Genomic DNA, 21,730 nt, shown 5'->3' with positions numbered 1-21,730 from the left:
AAGAGGAGGATTGGTAAGGATGTTAGCTCAGGGCTGATCTTTCTCACCAAAAAAAAAAGCTAAAGAAAAAAGAACAAAGTAAATCCCAGCTAAGTAGAAGAAAGGAAATAATAAAGAACAGAAATCAATGCAATTAAAAAAAGTTGAGAAAAATTAATAAAGCCAAAGTTTGGTTCTTTGAAAATGAGATCAACAAAATTGATAAACCCCTTGCAAGACTGATCAGGAAAAAGAGAAAACAGAAATTATCAGCATCAGAATGAAAAAGAAATTACCGCTATATCTCCCACAGATGTTAAAAAGATAAGAAGGGACTATTATGAATAATTTTATATCCACAAATCTGACAACTTGGGTCAAATGTATAAATTCCTTGAAAATATAACTTACCTAAATGACACAAGATGAAACCAAAAATCTGCATAGCCTGTATTTATTAAAGAAATTAAATTTGTTACAAAACAACCTTCCCATAAAGAAACTTCAGGCCTACATGGTTTCACACATTAATTCTATAAATATAATAATGAAAAAGAGGATAGTTAGAATCGGGTTATTAAAAAGTCAGCTTTAATATCAACAGGGATAATGGCCAAGAGTCAACATTAGGCAGGTTGTAAGTGCTAGACTATAAAGAAACGGAAACCAGCTCCGGTGAGATTCATTTCTTCTTCCCTTTCAAAGGCTTGGCAAATAGAGCTGGGTCTATCTGTTCCTGGGCCAGCCCTCTGACAGAGAAGAGCCTGGCCGCCCGCTCCTGCAGCGTGCCCCCACATTTCAGCCCCAGGGCCATCAGTTCACACTTGAGCCTCTCCAAACCCAGCAGCTCCAATTCTGCAACAGAGCTGAATGCCAGCAGATCTAGAGTTTCCTGACGAATACCCTGAGGAAAAAAAACAAAGAAAATATTTAAAACCAGGCTCCTTCCTCTGAATAAAGACATTCTTTAACTGTCAACTACATTGTTTTTCAAGGAATTTTCATTTTAATTTGCCATATCTCACTCTTACATTTTAAGAATCTAAATGTTATTCCACGTGCATTCTCAGTACACATTAATAATAAACATTAATTTTTCATCTATATATTTAGAAACACTCAGAATAGTAACAGTTACAGGCGTCCCAGATTAATATTTTTTTTCCTTTTTGACTTTTCCAGCAAAAATTCAAACAGTAAAATATACCCAGCCTACCCCTGCACTATTCCCACAGAAAAGAGCAGCACCCTATCAAGCTTAATTTTTTTTTTCTTTTTTTACTTAGGGAGTCGAGAAGCTTGAGGGTGGGCAGAGCTTCCCGGGAAGGCTCTTCAAACTCATTGTCCTTGAAAATCTCCAGAGTGGAAGGGAAGACTCCTCAACTGCGGCTCGTGAGTTCCATCGGGGTGTTTCGAAGGCTGGGAACGCATCCTTCAGAAATGGTGTACAGGCGTGGAAACTCGCAACTCACTGGGGTCAGCAGTTTGCTGCTTTGGATGATGATGCCCACGCTGCTCCGAGGGGTCTGCTTAGATAGACCTGTCACATGATTGCCAGCGACGATCTTGTCATTCCCCACATCGACCACTGTGCCTCACATCTTGAGGGAGAAGAGGATGCTGACGTGGGTGACACTGGACACTCCTCGGCAGGAGGCGTCGGTCAGGAAGAGCTCCAGACTGCCGGCCAGGTCCCCAGGGATGCTCACTTCAATGGTGTCTGACGTGCACAACATGGGGACTTGGCGAGCGTGGTTATCCTCAGACAGCACCAAGCCCGGGAACACTGACACCGACGGGGCTTCTCAGACACAGGGAAAGAATGGCTGCAGCCGCCACTGTTATCATGGCATCCTTCAATGTCTATGGAACTTGGTAAAAACACAAACCCTAAGGCCCATTGTGCCCCACTGACCCAGAGTCTCCAGGCCTATCAAGCTGAATTTTAATGAGATTCCCATGCCTGTGCATCTTAATTCCATAATCTTAATGCTTTCTATTCTAATCGAGTAATTAAGACTGATTATAAGAGTTCCCACGCATATAACTCAAATTCAAATGCTGTTCAATACACTCGTAATTGTTCTATCCGACAAGTAGACTTTATAGAATTTAACACAAAATTAAATACTTTTGATGATGGATGCTCTGCAAAAAATGAAAACGTTCACATCTAGGGGGTTTTAAAAAATACATCCAAAGAACAATAATTTTCTCACAGTAAGTTATTCTTTTAAATATTAAAGAGCTCTAGGGACAGACTCTTTATCTTTCTAGTTGATCTTTATTTTTTTTAAAAAGCCATCTTGTTGGATGTCTGAAGTAAATCTTGGCTTCACTGTTTATGGCCAAACCCTAAGTCGCCACTTGTATGTCTTGGGAGCATCATACATGGTTGCACCTGGCTGGTATGAACACAACAGCTACTACTACAACATCAAGACCCAAATCCCCACAGTTAAAGGCTCAAAGACTGCAAGTCAAACAGGTTTTATTCACTCATTCTTTATTCTTAAATTTTTCCTTTATTCATTTTTCTAAGTCTTCAGTCAGGATAAAGCTCCTAATATATACAGGTAACATAAAAGTTACCTGCTTACAACTCCAGAGATGGTGTGAGGGTCAATTTAAAGACCTTAGCATAAAAAATTCCACTATCCTCCTTAGAAAGGGAAATCTATGTATTTTTGCTTATTTATTGGGGGTAGGGAAGGTGCTGGTTAAACAAATAATGACAGGCTGGGTGTTTATCAAAGAAAACTAAGTAGTTCAAGTTTCATCTATTCTAAAAAGCAAGTCATTAGATCAAAGAGTAAACATTCAAGATTTCCGCTGGAAGCTAGTCTATTCAAGACAGTAAATAACTATTTGAGGGAAAGTATGCACAATGAAAATAAATTTTTAAAAGGCTGAATGGAGGGCTTAAGATTTAATGACAAATTAAAAAGGAGCTACTCCTCCTCTATAAGAAAGATCTTCACATGCAGCTGCCAACAAAATTGTTCAAACAGTACCTCACATGAGAAAGAAAAACTGACTAGAGATTCAGTGGTAAGAAAATGAGCACATTTCCTCAAATCTAAAATGCCATCCATCATAACGTGCCTTATTATTGTATGTATTAAGAAAGAATAAACAATACCAATTAAACTATAATGTGTGATAGACACTCAGAGCTATTAAAACATGACACACACGCATCTTAGAATTGATGAACTATGGAACCAAGGGCACCACCTAGTGGCAAAATAATATAAATTCTAGGGCAAAAAAGAAACATAGGGGGGCCACCCAGGTGGCATTAATGTTCAGTTCGCATGCTCAGCTTCGGTGGCCTGGGGTTTGCAGGTTTGGATCCCAGGCGTGGACCCAACACACCACTCATCAAGCCATGCTGTGGCAGCGTCCCATACACAAAATAGAGGAGAATGGGCACAGATGTTAGCTCAGGGACAATCTTCCTCAGCAAAAAGAGGAAGATTGGCAACAGATGTTAGCTCAGGGTCAAGGCTCCTCACCAAAAAAAAAAAAAGTAAAGATGTCTTGGAGAGGACATGGCAAGCTTCACCATCATCAGTACTTCTGATTATTAAACAAGCCTTTCCACTAAGCAGCTGACAGGAAAAAGCACATTTGCATTTTAATGCCTTATTGTGGAGATTAAACTGATTTGGCTCTAGACATCGACCCAAAAATTTTACTTACGCTGTTTGCTGACCGGCTTTCCTCCAGTTCGGCCACGGGACTGTTCTCCCTATCTCCTCCAGGTGAAGGCTTGGCAGCGCTTTCCCTATCAGTCCTTCCTTTCGTCTCTCTCTCCTCACTCAGTCCAGCCCCAGCGGCTTCCTTTCCGATGGGTTCTCTACTCTCTGCCTCCTTTCCCTCCCGGGTTTTCTCTCTTTCATCAGCCATCTTCCTTTCCACACACTCCTCAGTAGATGTCTCTCCCAGCTCAGCACACAAGTCCTCTGAAATACCGTTCCCAGAGTCAGTCCCTCGGGTCTCTGGTTTTCCTGGTGATCTGGAGTCTGTAGTCAATACTCTTGCCCTCTGAGAACTACTGGGAAATCCGCCTGCCATCTCAACACCATCACTGCCATTTGTGGGAGCAGGGCAGCTCATTCCTGAAGTACCAGGTGCTGCACTGTCATCATCTGAGCTCTCAGAGCTGGACCCCTCTGCAGTCTCTAGTCCTTCCATGCCCAACCTGTCAGAAACAACCAAAAGGTTTAAAAGAGTTACAGTTTGTCCAGGGAACAGACTCTGTTTGAAAAAAAATATCTGCTAGCTTGAGATGGAGAGTAGGTAAGTTTTAGAAAAAGATATTCCAGAGATATAAAAAGAAAGAAAAAAAAAAATTCAGTGAGACTAGAACCAACCATGCCAAAGACCCAAGAAGATCTCTCTTTTAAAGTTATGAATCTCTTAAAACAAAATTGATTTTGCTTAAAGTTTTTTTCCTGATATTCAACTGCTGGAAATTAGATAAAGAAAATTCTATGTTTTATTTACAACTGCCCAAAATTGGAAACTACCCAAACGTCTATCAACTGGAGAATGGATAAACAAATTGTGGTACAGCCATACCAAGCAATAATACTTGGTAAGAAAAAGGAATGAACTACTGATACATATAATATCATCGATGGATTTCAAAAGCATTATGCTAAGTGAAAGAAGCCAAACACAAAAGGCTATATGACATTCTGGAAAAGACAAAATCATAGGAACAAACATCACACCAGTGATCTGTGGTTGCCAGGGGTGGGGAGAGAGGAAGGGATTAATTGCAAAGGGGCACATGGGAACTTTTTAGGGTGATGGAAATACTCTATATCTTGCTTTTGGTGGTGGTTTCATGATTCCATTTTTCAAAACTCACAGAACTGTTCAATCAAAAAGGGTGAATTCTACTGTATATAAACTATACCTTAACAAACCTGACTTTGAAAAAAACACAATACCACTACCTTTTCTCTTAGGAACATTTAATTCCTATTTCAGAAAGAATACACAAAATTCTGTGCTGGACTCACAGAGTTATATGATCTTTGGTTAATAATTATCTTTCTATCCCCAAAGGGGAGGCCAACAAGGAGGTAAGGTCCATCTGGAATTAGCATTTTCTAGAACTTGGCCCAAGGGAACTGAGCTGGTAACCAGAGGACCAACTGGGAAGGGCGGGAGAGCTATGAGAAGATTGGAGAAGAAAAAGTACTGTTGTGCTTTTCACCCACAAGTGCAAAAGTGGTGAAGAGAGGCCTGGCAAACTGACCAGAGACTTCAAAAACCAGAGAGAAAACAGAACACCCTGGGAAGTACAGCAGTGGCTTCCACATGGAGTGTGTGAAAGTTAAGTCTCTCAACACCAAATAGTAATTCAAGCATAAAGCTATTTTTATGTGATGTTTCACTGTAGATTCTATTAATGGCACTCACAGCAGAAACCATTACTGGTGTGTACAGTGTGACAATCACCGAAATCTGCAGACTGAAGCACTCTGGAAAATCTGAGCTCCCGTCAAACGTTACTTACAAATGTGTTTATACCAGACAGACAAGAAGGAAACATACCATATCATTCCTCACAGATGAATTTGGAATAAAAATGAAATATACTTACCAAAAGCATTTCCTTTTCCCTGCCCTGGCTCCTTCGTCTGTGCCTGATGTGTTAGGCCGTTTCCGATTCTCCCCGATTTCTGCCGATACCATCTTGCTGGAGGCAGCCTGCATACCTAACCAGAAATGTTAACGACCTGGTTTCTACTATCAGGACTAAGTGTAATTATGGGCTCGTTATTTGTGTACATTTGTCTTTCCCCCGTTATGTCATAACCTTTTTGATGGAAAAGATTCCTTCTTATTCAGTTGAACCCACAATAGCCCTAGCACAATGCTCTGGATGCTAAAAAAATAAAAGTTGATGACAATCATTCTCATTAAAAACTGTTTTTAAAAAATGACCTAAAACTGGGAGCAAATATGCGGAGATCTAGACACCTCCTGAAGACAGGGCCCACAGAATTCAGGGGTCAAGTATGTCACATGTTTTGAGTATATGTTCTTTTTTTTTTCTCGGCTCTAAGATACACTGTGTTCATTATTGAGGGGAGAGGTTCCACAGCTTTCATCAGATTCTCAAAGGTCTATAACCCAAAAAGGTTTAAGAACTGCTCTTTGTATGCAGCGTGGAAGAGACTGGAACAGCTGGCTTCAGAAATGCCTGCTGACCACACTAAGGGCCCACACCACCTCATTCTCACCTTTCAGGACGGAGTCCTCCAGGCGCTCCGCCATCTCGTGGCACTGCTGCTGGTAGTCGGGGCTGGTGAAGCAGTGCCTGGGCTCCGCAAGCTTCCGCTGCAGCCGCTCCAGGCGCCTTTGCTCCTTCTCAGCCTCTCGCTCAGCTTGCTGTTTGACCCATTCAGCCATTCTGGGGATGGGAGAGACAGAGATGTAACTGAGTGGATATATTACACACACGCTTTTATATCTATAGAAGCCACCCCCAGACAAATGAATGCACTCTTGTTCATACTGTTCCCTCATACATATTCCCTCATACATACATATTCCCTCAAAGGTGTGCCATGCGTAGTACTAGCATACTGTAATGGACTTAACTAAAACCCAAAGATAATTATTAAATTATGGAAAAGGTTAAATCTGATAACAATAAATTAGAGCACAAATATTTCAAGTTTACATTTCTGATACGCAGGGCATGTGTATAATCACTACTGATAGGAAAGTATGTTTCTCTCTTCAGAAAAATAAAAACTGGTGGGCATCTTACGCTTTTTCATGATTGACATCTCGTAGTCTCCTTCCACTGAGATCCCGGCAAGCTTCTCGATTGGTTGTCTTCTCAATCTGAGCACCAAGTGCTCGGAGCATAGAGCCAAAACCTGAGCAAATACATTTGGAGAAAGCAAGTTAAAAAGTGTTCAATGGTGGATAAATGCCAAATTTGTGAAAATAAGTATTCTATCACAAGATTCAAGGTGATTTCTGCTTGCTTTCTTTTTTTAAAGGAAATGGACATCAAGATCCTAATAGAGGCAGCAAGGTAAAAGTATTGATAAATTTGACTCAACCTCATGCCGTTCTCCCTTCCTCTTATATTTCTGAAATATTGTACCTGCACACTGGGATATTTTAGAGGGCTTTACCCAGTGCCAGAGATCCAAGATTCCCACATTAATAACTTTAAAACTTATATGGTGAGATTTTGCAGTGAGTTTAAAAGGAAAGGCAATTTTAAGCTGTCACTGGCTGATATGGCAAACTTCATTCTTATTGACACAATTTCAAACAGCAAGATGATTATAATGTGAGATGTTAGCTCTCTGAGAACCAACCTAAGTCACCGTAGATTTTGAGAAAGCTTAGGGATTACATGTTAGTGCATCAGCAGAAATATCAAGAACTGCTCACACAGTCGTCCCTCGGTTTCTGTGGGGGGATTGGTTCCAGGACCCCTGGTGGAGATGGATACCAAAATCCACAGATGCTCAAGTGCCTTACATGAAATGGCATTTGCATGTAGCCCATGCACATCCTGTCGTATACTTTAAATCATCTCTAGATTACTCACAATACCTAATACAACATAAATGCTATGTAAATAGTTGTTGCATTAAGGAATAATGACAAGAAAAAAAGTCTGTACATATTCAGTACTGACACAACCATCATAGGCCTTTCCATCTGCAGTTAACTGAATTCAAGGATGTGGAACCTGAGGATACGGAGGGGCGACTGTATTCAGTTTTTGCTCTTTTAGTTTCTTTTTTCTCTTCTTAGATGTGTTAATATAACCAAGACCTTAATCTACCCCAATCTGTAAACAGCTGTATTTCATAAGGTGACTCTAGACCTCCCTTGGAACAACAATAACTAGACAAAATCTTGATAAAAGCAGGAGAATTGACTGCTTTTTGTGTGTGTTTTTTTTTGTGTGTGAGGAAGATCAGCCCTGAACTAACATCCGATGCCAATCCTCCTCCTTTTACTGAGGAAGACTGGCCCTGAGCTAACATCCGTGCCCATCTTCCTCCACTTTATGTGGGATGCCGCCACAGCATGGCCTGACAAGCAGTGCGTCAGTGCACGGCCGGGATCCAAACCTGGGCCACCAGCAGCAGAGCGCACGCACTTAATTGCTACACCACAGGGCTGGCCCCGAGAACTGACTGTTTTAACATTCCTTCTTCAGGAAATTGGACAGAATAATGATCATCTCTCTTCATCTAATCTTCCCCAAAGTTTTAGAGCCTAGGTTGCCTAAGAGCCACCTGGCTGGAGAAGGTGAGAACTATATCAGACAATATCTTCCTCAAAAGGAATAAAAGAGAAAATATTCACAATTAGGTGAGTAAATAAAGGATTTCATAAGGCAAAACAAGGCTGGCATACTACAGAAATCAAGGAGTCTGTTAATTTAATACATTTGGCTAAAGACTGCAGATGTGTCACAACTAAGCAGTCACCATTCACGTCCTACCTCCTTTTCCACCACGAAGTCTGGGCTCCAAACTATAAAAAGCTCCATGCTGCACTGTGTCACTGGTGTTAACGAGCGATCCATTGCATTTCACAAAGAAGCAGTCCACGGGAACACCCTAGAGACAAGTTTGGGCTTTTTTTAATGCCGTTTATGAGACAATACAAGTTTTTTGCAGGAATGGACTCGGCTTATTATCTTTTTATTACTCCAGGTACAAGCAAATAGTGTGTGTTCAATTAATATCTGTGGAATTGAAAATGAAAACTACCAAAAGAAAAAAATCATTTCATATGATGTATTCTGGGTACAATTTTTTCCTAATACCTGGTCATGATATATAGAAGAACTTTCTGTCTTTTGGGTGAAAATAAAAACTGCTTCTTTCTCCTTCTCCAACAGGAAATCAGAGTCAAGGGGAAGACTATACAGGGCTCAGATCCAATAACTCTGGAGGTCCTATTTCCTCTGACTTGTTTAAACAAGTAATATCAAGATGAACATCAAGAGTGGCCCCCGAGTTTGAAAGTGACAATACACATCCTGAAAAGTGTAGGTAGAGATTAGAAGGGCGAAGGGAGGAGACAAGAGTATGGTTTTCAATACACCTACAAAAGCTTTAACAGTTTTAGGACCAGCCGACAGCCGGCGCTTATCTCTTCGGCTAGCAGCCCCGAGTTACAGCCAATCATTGCAGAAGCCCAAGCATTCCCACACCCACTCTGTATATTTAAAAAAAAAAATACTCAGCTCAAGTAAGGAAAAGAAAATATAAAAACTGTTAAGTCTTTCTAAACAAGTTTCTGATGCTATAAAATAAGACAACAGAGAAGTATTCTCCAAAGTTATATGGAACTTAGGAGGTACAGGATTAAATCTACAAGGTCAAGAATGAAGAGATCTAAACACCAACAGAAGGGAAAAATGCATTGCTGGTATCTTCCTGAAGTGGAAACAATGAACATTCATCCTTAACCACATCACACAGCTATTTAAACAGGAACCAGTCATTCACTCGACAAATACTAATTAGGTGCCTACTATCTGCCAGGGACTTGTCAGGTGCTGGAATACTATAGTGAGTAACAGAGTGAACACAGAACCTGCCTCAGGGAGCTTACATTCTAGTGGGGAAAGAAAGATAATGAACAGACAAATTATATTTTATGTCAAGTGGTGATAAGCAGGGTAAAGGGGACAGCATATGTGGATGGGGGTGGTGGTGATCTATTTTATACATACAGTTAGTCAAGGAAAGCCTCTCTGATCAAGTGCCATTTCAGCAGAGAATTAAAGAAACTGAGAGAACCACCATGTGGCTATCTAGGAGAACAGCATTCCAGACAGAGACAACACAAGTGCAAAGACCTGCAGCAGGAATAAGCTTAGAGCACGCAAGGAACAGCAACACATGTGGCTGGAATGAAGAACGCAGAAGGGGAGGGATAAGGCCTTAAAAACCAATGGAAGGACTCTGGATTTTACTCTCAATAAAACTATTACAGGGTTGTGAACAAACTGAGTTATGCTCTTAAAGGATCATTCTGGCTATAAATTGAAAATAAGACTACAGAAGCAGAGCAATCAGTGAGAAGTTCTCGTGATAACCCAGGTGAGAAACAAAGGCTATTTGTACCAGGGTGGTGGTGGCAGAAGGTGATGAGAAAAGCGAGATTCTGAGGATACTCCGAAGGCAGAGGCAACAGGACTTCCTAATGCTCTGGATGAGGTGAGTGAGATCAACACAGGAATTACAGATTATTCCAAAAATTTGGTTTGACTAATGGGAAAACCGAGTTGCCATTTATTAAGGAGAAGGACATTTTGGGGAGAAAATTAGCTCATTTTGGATATGTTAGTTTGAGATGTGTATCAGACAGCCAAGGGGAGATGTCGAGTAAACTGGTGGATATACAAGTCTGGAGTCTGGGAAGAGGCCTGGGCTGGACATGTACACTTAAAAGTTGTCAGCATGTGATGGTACTTAAAGCCATGGGAATGGATGAAATCACCTGGATGACGGAGTGGCCGGCTACTAGAAAAAAGATCACAAGACTAAGCCCTGGTTACTCCAAGGCTGAGAGATCAGGGAGATGAGGAGGGAGCAGCAAAAGAGATCGGAAAGGAGAGGCCAGTGAGGTGGAGGAGAACTGAGGGTGACGTCCAGACAAGACAGAAAAGTGTATCAAGGAGGGAATGCCAACTGTGCCAAATGACACTGACAGGCCAAGTGACAGGAAAACTGGAAACTGCACTAGATATGGCAACATAGAAAACAATGACGAGCATGACAACAGCTGCTCTGCTGGAGTGATGAGAACAAAAGCCTAACCAGAGAGGGTTCTAAAGGAGAACAGTTCTATGTTCAAGATATTTTCTATAAAGAAAACCAGAGAGGGGGCTGGCCCCATAGGGGGCTGGCCTCATGGCCGACTGGCTGAAGTTCTGTGTGCTCCGCTTCGGCAGCCCAGGATCATGGGTTTGGATCCCAGGCATGGACCTACTCCACTCATCAGCAATGCTGTGGCAGTGACCCACATAAAAAGTAGAGGAAGACTGGCACAGATGTTAAATCAGGGTTAATCTTCCTCAAGCCAAAAAAAAAAAAAGAGGAAGACTGGCAACCGATGTTAGCTCAGGGCAAATCTTTCTCACCAAAAAAAAAAAATAGAAAACCAGAGAAAATGAGGTGACAGCTAGAAGAGACATGGGGGTCATGTGTGCACACTGGTAGGAATGATCCAGTAAAAAGAGGAAACACTGGAAAATGCAGGAAAGAGAGAACGAATGCTACAGTAAGTCCGTTAGTAGGTGAGACGGGATGGGAAAACTGCGCAAAGTGGAAGAAAATTATTTGTAAAATAATGATAGTTCATCCACAGTAACATAAGAGAAGGCTGAATATACGACAGGCAGGTAGAGGCACTGGTGTGAGGATGAGAAATTTCTCTCCTTACTGTTTTACTTTCTCAGTGAATACAAAGTGTGGTCCTTGGGATGGAAGAAGCATTGGAGATTTAAACAGAAAAGACGTGAAAGAGTAACCAAGGAGAGTGAAAGAGTGATGAACTAAGCATGCTTCCCAACCCTTTCCACACTATGGTATCCTAAAAAATATGTGGGTGACACTCTGGAGAAAATGAGCAAAGCTCCTGAAGCACCCCTAGATTCTGCCCAGCTGTCAATGGGCTACATGGGTCAATATTCTCAGCAGGCCTGCAACCCAGCAGAAGCCCACTCTGGATTAGGGAAATACAGTAGAATCCCCCAGTAGCACTAAGGTTGGTGTCTGTGAATTTATAGTGAAACTGACTTGTGTGATTAGTTTCCCTACCACAGTCACTGCCCAGATGACAAGCAGAATAGGTGATGAGTTGGATTTAAGTTGACTGGAGTTTTCCCAGGCAAATGTGCCAGCAGGAGAGAGGAGCAAGGGAGCTCAGGCTATATGCAGTGACGCGATTAACATGAAGGACTATTCTTGTCTGTAAAATACTGTCTACTTTAGAGTTGTAAAAATTACACAAATACACCTCATATTTGTCTAATGTTTATAAATTAAAAGCTACTTTAGTTTCTTTTAATATTTTATGTCTAATAAGTACAGTGTTTCTAAAATTCTAAATAACTTTAAGACATTAACGTGAAGGCAGAAAGATTATACACCACACTTGTTTCCAAACAGAACTGCTTATTAAACAAGACAAATGATTGATAAAATTGAATTTTCTACTTGTTGAGATTCTCGTCATTTAATAATCACTAGTAGAAAAAAGAACAAAGAAAATTTAGAACCAATTTAACTGTTTTTAACCATTTGTATATTATAAAGCACTTCAAGCAAAAGTATTACATGTGTCTTAGCCCAGTCAACCTAAGGACATCAGAGACAAACCCACAGTCCAACAAAGTCAAGTTCATTGACTGACTGCAATGGGGGGGGGGGGCCCGGGCTGCAGACCAGAGGAATCAATCACTGAGTGTCTCACAACCACCAACAAAATAGTTGTTATAGGATTTGGGGCAAGGGTGGAGTTTAGGTGAAATTTAAATGAAACAATGTTTTGACAGGCTCAAAACAAAGCAAGCTGTGTGTAAAATGGGCAACATCAGGTCTAGACTGTGAAGTAGATCCAGGCGCCTATTTCCTTGGAAACTACAAAGTTAAGATAACCGTGGAATGCTGTGTTGAGAAACCCCTTTATCTGAAGCTCTGCACCTGGGCTGGAAATCAAGAGTGTCTCTCTGTATCAAAGTGACAGATTCTCAAGGCAAGAGTGGGATGCTTCATTCTTCCCGATAAAATTCAAAGAGCAACATGTCTTAGACTGTGTAATTTTCGAGATCAAGGTTTCTCATTGAAGAATAAAGCAGCAGACTTTCAAGGGAGTCATTATGACACTTCACCACTGCACTATGTCCTTTCCTCTATTAACCTGGCAGCTGGCTTCACCTGTGTCTGTTATCTCAGCCTGATGAACAGCAGGGCAGATTTTTACTTTCTCAGTGGGAGCTAACCTGAAGTTTATTATGTGTCAGCACCGTTTTGTTTTAAAAAGCTTAGGTATGAACTTGAGCTATTTGTATTTGTTCCAGTATCTCATCAAATGCCCTTTCATAAGTTCTGTGTTTCTGTTCATATTCGTTATGGTCATGTTTCTCCAGTACCTAACTGAATCCATTCATTCATATTTCTTTCTTCTTATCTAAAATTATTTTTTCCAATACTCCATAATTAAGATTCGATTTTTTCTGGGCTCACTTTGGATCACTTGTCAGTTAAGTCTGAAAACTGCACTCATGAGATAAGAGGTATTTTCAGAGATACTAAAATCCAAATATTTTGGAAAATATTCCCCCATTCAGTGGTCAAAAACAGTTGTGGCAGTTTTTCAACTGGATTGCAGTCTAGGAAGAAAAATGCGGAAGCTGAAAAACCACATTATTTGCAAACACACGGTGCTTCTTCGTGGAACCCGTCCAAGTAAAGATTTGATTTCGACTGCAATGTTAACATACGTTAAGCCTATAAATAACAAGCAGGGGAAACAGCCTAGAAAAGCACGGATGAGGTGTGGTTACAGAGAAAAACAGAGTTTTTAGGTCAAGTGCCAAAATTAAAATTAGATTCAGGGAGACCACTGAATTCCTTAGATAACTGAACAGGTTTAAAACCTCAGCTGGTCAAAGCTTGCTTGTTTGATAATTCAGTAAACCACACCTGTAACTCTGGACGGCCATGACAAGTTTTCACGAGACTATCGAATGATTCAGTGATGACATCTAAATGACAGGGCCTAAGAACCATGCCCTCGACAGGACACGTGAGTGAGTGCTTGGTCCCCACCAGTGACCAGACGAATCCATGTCCCTCCCCAACCACCCTTTGGCCTGGGTTTGGATATGACAGCTCTCTAGGCTGGAACTAAGCGGGCTGTGTGATCAGGGGACAAAAGCGCGTCACAGAACCATGGAACGAATGTAAGGAAATGAGCCTTAAAAGCCACCTGGTCCAACTGCCTCATTTACGGATGAAGACACAATACCAAAGAATCTTCCGTTCGTCCAGATTCAGGGCTGGACCAAGCGCCTGCGAGCGGAGGGGTTTTCACCCTTTCCGTGAGGACACAAAACAGCCACTACCACAAAACAAAAGCAGAGGAAGGCCTCAGCATCAGTTTCAAGCCCTCGGCCTCAAAAACTGAAAACCCCAAAAACCAGACGCGCCCGCGACCGACCGTCTCCGCACCCAATCCTGCCCCCCATCCGCCTCTTTCCCCTTCTTTCCAGAAGCCGCGAACCTCACCTGATCTTGGCAGTGTCGGTGGATAAAATCCCGTACGGAGCACGGGGCCGAGGTACACCGCACCGCCTTGCACCCGAAGCCGGGGCCGCGAATCCACACCAGCGCCGCCGTCTCCGCCATTTTCTCTCGTCCCGGAATCTCCGGAGCCTCCCTGTGCGACTAAGCGCCTCCACCAGTCCGGCGCATCGTGATGACGTTTCCCTCGCCGGCCAGCGCCCCGCCCCTCACGCCTTCCGCTCGCCCCGGCCCTCCCCTGGGGCCCGTCACGTGATCCGGGCCGCCAGGCCGGGCTGGCGGGGGGAGGGGAACAGGAAGGGCCTGGCGGAGGCAGATAAGACGGCGGGGCGGGAGGGCGAGGCGTTGCTAGGGGGTTGCTAGGGCGGGGCTCGAGGGACTCTATAAAAGGCTGGCTCTGGGGTTAGGTTTCGAGCGTGCTGGCCGTCAGCGATAAGGCGGTAGCTAAGCGCCGCCCTGTGCCGCAGGCTTTGGCCCTTTTCCTTGCATCTGTGTAGTTATTTTTGGGTCGCGGGGAGTGGTGGCCTGAGAAGGCGCTGCTCCCTGAGGGGGCGAGGAGAGGAGCTGCAGTCCCGGAAGCGGTTTTGGGGGGCTGCTTCCTCAGCCCTGGGGAGCTCCCCCACCCCTATGGGCAAGGGAAGCGACCTCAGGAGGTCTCTCAACAGCAGCCCTTGGGGGGTTTTCCTCCCCCGGCTTACCAAGCGTTCTCTTCCTTTGCAGAAACTGCCAATCTCTCGGTTTCTGCCAGCCACGCTCAGTTTATTCTCATTTCCGCCTGTTTGCGCTCTGCGTTATCTCCACTTCAGCTCTGTTTTCAAAATATTTCCCAACAAGTGGGCCCTTGTGAAAGGCAGCGGCAGGAGTGACGCTTCCAGTCCCGCTGGTTCAAAAAAACCCTGCCGTAACTTTTATGCTGCACCATGGAAACACACTCGTACGGGTTTGAATAGCATCACTTTAAGGCTCTGGGAATCTGAAGGAGTCCCTTAATATTTAATATGCTGAGATTATGGTATTTCTAAAATCCTGAACAATCTAAAAGCCACTAGTGTGAAGATAGGATGGTTATTAGGAGATATCTGTGTCTATTAAACACGAATGTATCGGCCCACAGAATCGAATTCTCTGCTGTTCAGACACTTGGCAAATGAAACTCTTTGCTGAAGGGAAAGCAACAAAAAATTCAGAAATCATTTAACTGTGGCGGTATGAACAAAAATAGGGTCTCAGAGCCTGTGAAGTTAGAGATTCTGTTGTCTTGATTTCACTTACACAGGAGGGAAAATGAGAAAGGGCCTCCCAGGGGATTCCAGCAGACAAAGAAAAATTATGCAAAATAATAAAGATGTTGTGTGTAGAGAGCAGTGTTTTGCAAAGGGGGTGTCATGGTGACCCCGGGGTTAGTAGGTTCTCACCAAGTTTGTACAAGCATGCTGAACTCCGGAAACCTCGAATCTTTCTACAATCTCCTTCCCACGTCTCTATTCTCAGGGTCCCTGAACAAGTAAACTTCAGAGACCTGAGCCCTAAGCTGCTGCTTTGTTTATTCGTGGTTTCTTCTTTCTGGGGATCAAAAATGGCTATATCCAAGGTCTAGGATCTTCCTCCCCTACAAGTAACCAGATAAACGAGAGTTTAGGTTTACATAACATTTTGTTTCAGGGCAATGATTTGTGTACGGTGTGGATTAGTCCTTTCTAATAAGGAAAGTCCAGATCGTTTATTACTAACATTATATCTAGTCCTTCCAAAACCTGAAGTCTGAATGAGATTGTTCACTTTTTATTCCTCTGCTGAGTTTAAATTCCTATTATTAAAAAATTCCAGGGCTGCCCCGTGGCTTAGCGGTTAAGAGCGCGCGCTCGGCTACTGACGGCCTGGTTCCGATCCCGGTCGCGCACCAACACACTGCTTCTCCGGCCATGCTGAGGCCGCGTCCCACATACAGCAACTAGAAGGATGTGCAACTATGACATACAACTACCTACTGGGGCTTTGGGGAAAAGAAAAGGAGGAAGATTGGCAATAGATGTTAGCTCAGAGCCCGTCTTCAGCAAAAAGAGGAGGATTAGCATGGATGTTAGCTCAGGGCTGATCTTCCTCACAAAAAAAAAAAAATTCCAAATATTGAATAGGCATTTGTCATTTAAAATATGAAATAACTATTGTTAACTTTTCAAAGACACAGATTTGTTGAGCAATATCTAATTTATTGTTAAACTTTCACAGTGAGCACGTAGCACCACGATGAACACAAAATAGACATTAAATAAATATTAGTTGGATATTTGATGAATTACTAAGGTAGAAAGTCTAATTATTGCCACTATACATCAGAAGAAACATATTTTGCACTAATATAACACTTTTCTAAGGCTGCAGAATTCATCTTGGATTGATCATTATTAAATTCATTTAAATAACGAGGAAATTGAGGTACCTAAAGTTACGGCTATGGCCAAGAACATGGTGCACATCAGTGGAAAAAAATCTAGAAAGACAGGTAATTAGGTGGGTGGCTGAGAGCATGTGGTGGTGTCCAGCAGACAATGTTATGCAGCCAGACAGGTCAGTGGTTATGGAAAAATAGAGACACCTTCCCCACCTCATAGTGTTAGGTAGGGAAGGGACAGGAAGACACATGTAGGGTTGTGACAACTAAGTGGTGAGTGAGTGGGTGGGGGCCAGTTCCTCTACTATCAAAATAGTGTAGCCATGCTTCGAGGACCAGATTTGGTGTTATGGCTTTGTTCCTGCCCAGGTTCTCCTAAAGATCGACTCTAGCTATACGTTTACTGTTGGAGGACTGGTTCAGCCGCGTTGAGAAGGACACTGTGAGAGCATCCCGAGGCGATGTGGAATAATTGTTCACTGCCAGGAAATGACAGAACCAGACAATGTTTGTGTGGCAACCCATGACAGGGGCTCCATTGAGCCAAAATGTCACGCTGGTCTGCAAGAACAGGAAGCAATTTTCATAAATGACAGCGAGTCTCCTAAACTAGTGAATTCACAGGCTGTATTCATGTGTGACGTGCAAGTCGCGCTTCTGTGCCTTCAGCCAGGTTCGTGCTCAGGGGAGACGTAAGGAGGTTGCTAGTGCCGTCTTTATGACAAAAGACAACAGTACAGGCTGACTCCTCCCATGCCACACAACTGCTATAAACTCCCGAATTGGCAAGTGTTGGCTTATAGATGGCACCAGCCCCAGGAACACTGAGGTCAGCTCCTAGGGTGGAAAAACAGCCTCTGGGTGAGAGCTGTGTAGTCCACACCGGGTGGTGGATGGTGTGCGAGGTGGAGCCTAAAGCAAGGACCCAAGATGTTTGGCTGCCAGAAAAGGCACGTCTCCACCCTCGTTCCTTTATTGAACAGAAGAAAACAGGACACGTCAAGGGCGAGGGGGAGTTGAGACATAGTAGAAGAGGTTTATGTTTAGCACTGCCGCTGGGAAGGAACACGAGAGGGCAGAAGAGAAAGTGCAGAGCAGAGATCAAAAGCTGAACCCACAGTCAGTGAGGACCCACAGTCAGAAGCCCACCTTTTTGTAGTATCAGCAAGAAGAAAGGATCTTCACTCAGGCTGGGCTTACATCAATTAAATCTATCACTCCTGATCGCAGTAGAGGTTATCTTGTTTGCATTATCACGATAGCACTAGTTTCCAAAGGCTGATAGCTTATCATCCTTCTTACGTCACCATCAAATAATGTTGATACATTGAAAACTTTTAATTTCTGTCCTGCTATTCACTGTTCTAGAACTGTAAAGCAAAACTGGCATGGCACCCATTTTCCAGAAATTTAGTAGCTCAGCACTGGAATTTTTTCAACGTTGAAATTTAATTTCTCTCTAGTCAATAAAAATCCATAATCCTTTATGGACTCTGCATAGCCAAGCCTTTCAAAGGGGACTTCCCTGCTGGAGAAGTGATAGGTCTTTGGGGGGATTTTTTTCTTTAATTAGTTGACATTAGAGCATGCCCACTGTATTAGTCCAGGTCCTCCAGAGAAATAGAGCAAATAATGCGTATATATGTGTGTATATATATATATAGAGAGAGAGAGGGGGAGGGAGAGAGAGAGAGATTTATTATAAGGAATTGGCTCACACCTCATGCAATTATGGAGGCTGACGAGTCCCAAGATTTGCAGGGTGAACGGGCAAGCTGAAGACTGAAAACCCAAGAGAGCTGATATTGTAGTTCTAGTCTGAAGGCCAGTAGGCTCCGGGCCCAGGAATTCTCCCTTACTAGAAGGAGGGTCAGCCTTTTTGTTCTATTCAGGTCTTCAACTGATTGAACGAGGCCCACCCACATTAGGCAGGGCAATCTGCTTTACTCAGTCTACCAATTCAGATGTTAATCTCATCCAGAAACACTCTCACAGACACACCCAGAGTAAGGTTTAACCAAATATCTGGGTACCTCATGGCCCAGTCAAGTTGACGCATAAAATTAACCATCACATCCACTGACTGGGGTTATCTTTGATCAAGAAATAACCTTCACTATTTTATTTAATTTTTCTTTGGCAACTGAAGAGGAAATGTTATTTGGTGAATAGAGAGACTTATTAAAAGTCAGATGTTTCTTACTCCCCAGAGTTTTTGCTGTGTGAGTGCAGGAAATTCATCTGACTGTTTTGTGCATCTGCTCCTAAATGTCAGAATTCATCTTTGACCACAGGGTGTGGTCAAAGTTCATAATCGTGAAATTCTTTGAGGTTTTTTTTGAATGAAAGGTGTTGTGCCCTATCAATTGAAATGTCAGGAATCATTTGGCAACTGAGTTATGATTCTAGTTTGAATAAATTAACTAAATTTATTTTGATAACTCAGCTGTCTGGCTAACTCATCTACATAAAATACGTTTTTAAAAAATAAAAAACAGGGCTGGCCCAGTGGTGTAGCGGTTAAGTTCATGCGCTTTGCTTCAGTAGCCCAAGGGTTCATGGGTTCAGATCCCGGGTGTGCACCGATCCACCACTTGTCAAGCCATGCTGTGGCGGCGTCCCATATAAAGTAGAAGAAGATGTGGGCCGGCCCCGTGGCTTAGCAGTTAAGTGCTCGCGCTCTGCTGCTGGCGGCCCGGGTTGGGATCCCGGGCACGCACCGACACACTGCTCCTCCGGCCATGCTGAGGCCGCGTCCCACATACAGCAACTAGAAGGATGTGCAACTATGACATACAACTATCTACTGGGGCTTGGGGGAAAAAATAAATAAATAAACAAAATTATACAAAAAAAAAAGTGGAAGAAGATGGGCGTGATGTTAGCCCAGGGCTGATCTTCCTCACAAAATAATAATAATAATAATAATAATAATAATAATAAATAAAAATAAAGAGTAAGAGCCAGCTCCATGGCGTTGTGGCTACGTTCCGTGTGCTCTGCGTCAGTGACCCAGGATCACAGGTTTGGATCCCCGGCATGGACCTACACACCGCTTGTCAAGCCATGCTGTGGCGGTGTCCCATATAAAGTAGAGGAAGATGGGCATGGATGTTAGCCCAGGGCCAGTCTTCCTCAGCAAAAAGAGGGGGATTGGCAACAGATGTTAGCTCAGGGCTGATCTTCCTCAGAAAAAAAAAAAAAAAAAAGACAGAACAAAACTAACACCGCCATTGGGGAAGAGTTTGTAAGAGGCCAAACAACCTGACACACCACAACAGACCCTACAGACATTCCTGTATCATGGCAGAATGAAAGCACTGACGAGAATCCTAATCCTGAAGGAAAGGCTCAGTTATGTTCAATGTACCCTGGTTAAGACAACAATGCAGTGCAACACTTCTTAGGAAAAAGTCACCACACAGGGTAGAATTTTTTTTTTTCTTTTTCTTTTTTGTGAGGAAGATCAGCCCTGAGCTAACATCCATGCCAATCCTCCTCTTTTTGCTGAGGAAGACCGGCCCTGAGCTAACATCTATTGCCAATCCTCCTCCTTTGTTTTCACCCAAAGCTCCAGTAGGTAGTTGTATGTCATAGTTGCACATCCTGCTAGTTGCTGTATGTGGGACGCAGCCTCAGCATGGCCGGAGAAGCGGTGCCTCAGTGCTCGCCTGGGATCTGAACCCGGGCTGCCAGCAGCGGAGCGTGCACACTTAACCGCTAAACCACGGGGCCGGCCCCAAGGTAGAATTTTGAACATTCACGAATATATGGGTTAAACCCTAACGATTAAGAAAATTCAGCTATCTGGAACAGCATGTTTTCCGAAAACTCCAGAGAGTGAGAGTCTTAGCTGTTTAGGCTCTCCCGCCAAATAATTTTGTACTTGAATGTATTTCAAATAGAGGGTCAGACAAACTGCTTTGTGTGCAAATAAAGAATTTCCTCCTCGTTACTGTAATATGGCATTGATTTGAACGCATAACTTCTCTTTTAATTACCCAGAGCCTTGAAAGACAATCTGTGCTACTCTGGATAAGAAGATAAGGATGGAAATGACACAGAAATTCTCTCATTTTCCTTAAATTACTAGAGGGCTTTCCTCTGAATATTTACTAAAAGTTCACAGTGCATGTGTCTGGGCTATACTAAGGATTCATAAAGGATATGAAATGCATATTTATCCTGTGATCACTGTGGAAACCCTCTGGACATTGGTAGAAGGGCAGGAGTAATGTGCATTATGTGCTGCTATTAGGAGATGCAAAAAAATTCATACACGGTCCCCAAATGATATTAATAGTAAACTAAAGCAGTGTTTCCCAAAGTATGTTCCACGAAACGCTGGGTCACCACGATGCACTATTATAAAAGAATTCCATTTTCAAATAAGTTTGGGAGCACTCCTATGCTATGTGCTCCCTCATAGAGATTCACAAAGTTCATTAACATGATAAAAGCCCTGAGAAATTTTCTTATCTTTGTTTAATCCAATATTTCACAAACTTATTTGACTATGGAACTTTTTTCAAGTTACACCTATTAGCATGCCCTAGGAGTAGTATTCAAAAAAGGCTCAGGTTGGGGCCAGTCCAGTGATATAGTGGTTAAGTTCGTGTGCTCTGCTTCAGCGGCCTGGGGTTCACACATTCAGATCCCGGGTGCAGACCTACGCACTGCTTATCAAGCCATGCTGTGGCAGGCATCCCACATATAAAGTAGAAGAAGATGGGAACAGATGTTAGCCCAGGGCCAACCTTCCTCAGCAAAAAGAGAATTGGTTTCAGGTGTTAGCTCAGTGCTACTCTTCTTTACCAAAAAAAAAAAAAAAGGCTGAGGTTGAAGTATGGTTAACTATGAGGTTTCTTTTTTCCCCCCAGTTTTATTGAGACATAATTGACATACAGCACTGTAGAAGTTTAACATGTACAGCATAATGATTAGACTCACATATATTGTGAAATGATTACCACAATCTGTTTAGTGAACATCCATCATCTCATATAGATACAAAAAAAAAGAGAAAAAA

The 21,730-nt window shown here is 42.7% G+C and overlaps 1 protein-coding gene across 1 annotated transcript; it reads right to left on the bottom strand.

Annotated features, from left to right (window-relative positions):
- Positions 1-417: 417 nt before the first annotated feature.
- SDE2 (SDE2 telomere maintenance homolog) lies at positions 418-14,473 on the bottom strand. Its single transcript, XM_058533600.1, has 7 exons — positions 14,295-14,473; positions 8,489-8,606; positions 6,779-6,890; positions 6,246-6,415; positions 5,603-5,717; positions 3,685-4,186; positions 418-883 (listed from the first exon to the last, which is right to left on the bottom strand). The coding sequence occupies exons 1-7, from the start codon at positions 14,412-14,414 to the stop codon at positions 662-664; spliced, it is 1,359 nt and encodes a 452-aa protein (XP_058389583.1). The 5' UTR covers positions 14,415-14,473; the 3' UTR covers positions 418-661.
- Positions 14,474-21,730: the final 7,257 nt, after the last annotated feature.

The sequence above is a fragment of the Diceros bicornis genome, chromosome 38, assembly GCF_020826845.1.
Source record: "Diceros bicornis minor isolate mBicDic1 chromosome 38, mDicBic1.mat.cur, whole genome shotgun sequence".
In the NCBI taxonomy this organism is placed as follows: domain Eukaryota; kingdom Metazoa; phylum Chordata; class Mammalia; order Perissodactyla; family Rhinocerotidae; genus Diceros; species Diceros bicornis.
This window is presented reverse-complemented; position numbering and strand designations above follow the sequence as displayed.